We start from the raw sequence: 4,559 nt of genomic DNA on the forward strand, positions 1-4,559 counted from the left end.
CTGCATCCCTCCATTTACTCGAAAAGACTTGGGAGTCAAGGATAAGGGCGATTTGTCCAAGGTCACAGAGAGGGTGGTCCAACGTTTTGGTCCCGCAGCTCGAAGAGTAAACTATCCTATCCCTCCCGAGGCTTGGTGAAAGGTTGCGCCGCGGGACGCAGACCAAACTTCTCGCTTGCAGTTGTTGACTACGGTTGTCAGGACAGCGCCGCAAGGGCCCGCCTCAAATGGTGACGTCATCGTCCAGCGCCCAATGAGAAGGTGGCTCGGCGCAAGTACCGCCTCTCCCGGCGGGCTGCGCCTTCGCGGCCGGTGGGTAGCGGCGTCGAAGGTGCGGGGAGGGAGGCTCCGTGGCGGCCGCGGCGAGTTACATCGTTTTCCAATCTGTCCGCTTCCGCCGCTGCCCGAGCCGGGATGTTCAGGATGCTCAGCAGCAGCTTTGAGGATGATCCTTTCTTCTCGTGAGTGCTGGGGGACCGGAGTCCGCGGTGGCGCAGAACTGAGGGAACGTGAGGGGAACTAGTTTCAGACGACAGATGAAGTTCTTAAGGGCGGGAGGAAATTCAGCGACCTCGGGAGAGCGGCGAGGGGACGGCGCCCGGGAGGGGAGCCGGAGGGCCGGGGGCGGGCGAGGGCGGACAGCGCCTGAGGGCCTCTGGGGAGGGCTTGGGTGCGCAGACTTAGGGTCGTGAGGAGGAGAGAGGAGGATGGCGGCGCGAGGAGGCAGAGGTCCTGGCGGCCACACACACACACACACACACTCACACACACACACTCACGCGGGCGCGCGCGTGAGGTGCCAGCTGCCCAGCTTCGCGCCCGCCAGCGTTGAGGTTCCGCCTTCGCAGCCCCCAAGACTTTGCAGGTGACGGTAACTGCCAGTTGCGGGAGCTTCTGGTGAGAGCTGGGCTACTGGGACACACTTCAAGCGGGAGGCTTAAACTCAGCAGTTCTCTGAGAGCGAGCGGAGTTGTGAGCGCGCCGCCGAGCCGCTGGCAGTTGCCAGGTGCACCGTTTGTGTTCTCGGCGCGGTTTGCGAACAAAGCTGCCCTTCTTTGGCAGGCGAGGTGACCCCGTCTACCGCGCTCACTGGGCAGGCAGGCAGGCGCTGCGGGCATTAAACACCTTGGTAAACAAACCTGGTGAACTGTGAATGCCAGCCTGCGGCACGCAGAAATCAGTTTCGCTGTGGTCTAGTTTTATTGGTTTTTAAAACTCTTGTTTTGCCCATTAGAAATTCTTAATAACAATCCATTTGGATACCTATGAGAAGAAGCTATGGATGCTTTTTTGCCTAACTGCTTCGCAGGTTTGAGTTTTAACGTGGTATCCTGATTTATTTTGATTCCTTAAATTTTCCTTGAATTCATTTATTTTGACCATTTATTTTAAAGGTTAAAATGATTACAATTTGCTGCGCTTATTTTTAAAGAAAAATGTTTTATTGATTTAGGTGGGCTTATCGTTAAAAATTTAAAGCCAAGAACATAAAAGTGGTAATTGGAAAGATAATGGATAGTAGAAAAAATAATTAATAGAAAAAAATAAGATGATTAACATTTTCCCTAAAGATTACTCACTGTAATTAAAGTGTATAGATTTAAACAACTTTATTATTACATCACTTTAATATACTTGCTCAGGAGCTGTTAAGATTTTATGGTCAGTGTTATTTTAACAAATTTAAAAATTTCTATTAAACTTTATATTTGCGTTTTCTCAAAAGCCTCTGACAGTCGAGGCTAAATATATACACAGATTAACTGAGCTGTAGAAGTGGTTCTGATGTAAACATGACGTCAGTAGAATGGATAGCAGTTACCATTATGGTATAATTTTTTAGTTCTTATACCAAGTCATACCAAAAGGAGCAAGAACCTTAATTAAACCATAAATATGCATCTTCTTTAAAACTTCTAGCAGAGGTGTAATTTAAACTGTTGAGTTGCACTAAGCAAAGATAATGAACCCAAGAGTCAGGTTCATAAATAGTAACAAACCACAAACAGCGGGCATGCGTCAAAGAGTACCCTTGCTCTGCACTTAGTGTGAAAAAGAACCTGAGCTACACTTCAGTAGGTCTTTCAGTCATTTTCTATCACTTTCTTCAATGCATAGAAGAATGTAAGAGAAAACTATTGTGATTAACTTTATTTTATTTTATTTTATTTATATTTGGTACAGGGTCTTACTATGCAGCTTAGACTTGTAGTGATCCTCTTGTTTTCAGCCTCCCCAGCGCTGGGATTACAGGTGTTTGTCACCATGCTGAGTCTCTGTGGCCGACTCAGCACAATTCTGGGGCGGGATGACACCAAACTGGAGATCTAACTTGGGTCACTGAGCTTGCCTAAGCAGGCGCTTAGTCCTCTGAGTTATCTTGCCGGCCCTGTAATTAACTTTATAAAACTGATTTATGCCTACAATTTTTCTCTACAGTTATATATAAAGTGAGTACACTGGGTATAAGAAAGAGAATGTGAGTTTAGATTTATTCCACATAAAACATATAAGTTAAACATAAGGAATTCATAATGGTGACACATTTATTCAGTTACCTTAGTGCACATACACTGTGCTGCCCCCATTTTATATAAATGCTTTAGTCACAAACATGGTACCCAACTATTGAATAGCCACTGCATAGTTTAACATAAAAAATTAAATATTATTTAATGGTGGTTTCTTGTCCTTCATACTGTACCATGTAGTTAATTCATAGTAGTTAATTGCTGAAAGTGATTTATTTGCTTCTTTTTTTTTTTTGCGGAACTGGGGATTGAACTCAGGCCCTTGCACCCCAGCCCTATTTACTTCATTTTTCATGTTGGTATTGTCTAGTTAAAATACAAACCATTAGTTCACAATGAAGAATAGTCAATATAAGCATGTTCTACTGACTTACAAATTATTGAAAAATAGATAAAAGTAAACTTGCAGAAAGATTAAAATATTAGTTTGGGATTGATAAGAGACTTAGTCAAATTAGTCAAATTGTTAACTGCTTAAAAGATTTGAATTAAAAATTAAATTATGTGTATTTGAATTCAAATATATTCAGTTCCAATGTTTACCTTCTCAACAGTGCATCTTAAGTGTTTCACAGAAAATTAAAGGAAAACTTTAAAAGTAATATTTTAGAATGTTTTATTTATATTTCAGAATTTTAAAATGATGTTTTCTTATGTTTTAGAGTTGAATTTATTTCAATGAAAATTTGCCTTACAGTATATTCAGTTATCCTTAAATAGTACTGTTACTTGGTTAACAATGCAAAAGTTAAAAGATGGCACTCCATAGAATTTTCTCAAGAATACCACTTTTTTCTAGAATTTATATTCATATATATATATATATATATATATACAATATGTACACACATATATGTACGCATGCTGTCATATATATTTAAATAGGTATGTTTGGGCTGGAAGTTAATATGAGATTAAAATGATTTTGACATGCGCCTATTCTTTAAAGAACATTGATGAGATATATCAAGTGTAATCAAGAATTTTCCACCCAGGGCAGAAATATAAACTTTGCATCTTCTGAGCTATAGAAATGAAATTTTGATCAGATAAATCTACAAAGAATAGCTGTTAAAAATTAAAGGCTTAGAAGCTGTCAAAATTCTGTCATTTTTTTTTAAAGACAGGGTCTCATAAACCAAGCAGGTCTTGAACTCTTTGTATCCAAAGTGCCCTCAAACTCAAAATCTACTTGTCTCAGCCCCACAAGCACTGGGATTATAGGCATGTACCGCCATACCTTATAATCAGCCTAGTTTTTTAATTACTGTGTTTTCCTTAGGCCACATCATGTGATGAATAATCTTTGATCAAAGTACCTCTGAAAATAGTAACAGGATTTTACTTCTTTGTCTTCTTCTCAGCAAGATCTAAAACTTACAACTCTATACTCTTTTTAATTTTTTTGAAATTGTTGTTCATGAACAGCTAATTGTGCTAATTAATGATATTATTCTTACCTGTCAACTGACAGAGAGTGTGATAGTTAGTGATTTTCATTTAAAAGCTATGCATCGACTGTTTCCTTGAATTAGACCAGTCTTCATGTCGGGAAATAAAACAAAACCACCTATGAGTTGTGTTTTTATAAACAATTGTCAGGGTTACTTATATATACTTATTCCAAAAATTTTGATGTAGAACCTTACCAAGATGTTATAGTCTGGTTCTGATTAGTATTCAGCCACATACGTTACACATTCTTTTTTTTTTTTTTTCTTTTTTTTCTTTTTTTCACATTCTTAATGCATAATAAAGGTAACTTGTGAATAATCAGCTAGAATCTGAGGTTTTGATTTTCAGGATCCAACTTTATGTGAAGACCTATGATAACTGGTGTGATTTTTAGCACCTACTCTAATTTTTCTCAAATATTTTAATATAACATTTTCTTGTAAGTGAACTTTGTAGATTTCAAATTCATATTGGATAGAATGAGGTTCTATAAGCCTGTAATTAAAAGAATTTCTGGGCTGGTGAGATGGATCAGTGGTCTAAAGCACCTACTTAGAACAAGCTTAGCAAAGC

The 4,559-nt window shown here is 39.5% G+C and overlaps 1 protein-coding gene across 3 annotated transcripts in view; it reads left to right on the forward strand.

Moving 5' to 3' along the window:
• Positions 1-272: 272 nt before the first annotated feature.
• Positions 273-4,559, forward strand: part of Mlf1 (myeloid leukemia factor 1) — a 40,399-nt gene continuing 36,112 nt past the window's right edge. The window contains exon 1 of one of the 3 annotated variants that reach the window (XM_023699710.1): positions 273-461. In XM_023699710.1, coding sequence (XP_023555478.1) covers positions 415-461 — 47 coding nt within the window. In that variant the 5' untranslated portion in view covers positions 273-414. Of the gene's footprint in view, positions 462-851; positions 1,007-4,559 lie in introns of those variants that run through there. The other 2 variants (XM_004639839.2, XM_023699711.1) reach the window with 2 other exon arrangements.

This window comes from Octodon degus, unplaced genomic scaffold (assembly GCF_000260255.1).
Source record: "Octodon degus isolate 3935 unplaced genomic scaffold, OctDeg1.0 scaffold00115, whole genome shotgun sequence".
Classification (NCBI taxonomy): Eukaryota; Metazoa; Chordata; class Mammalia; order Rodentia; family Octodontidae; genus Octodon; species Octodon degus.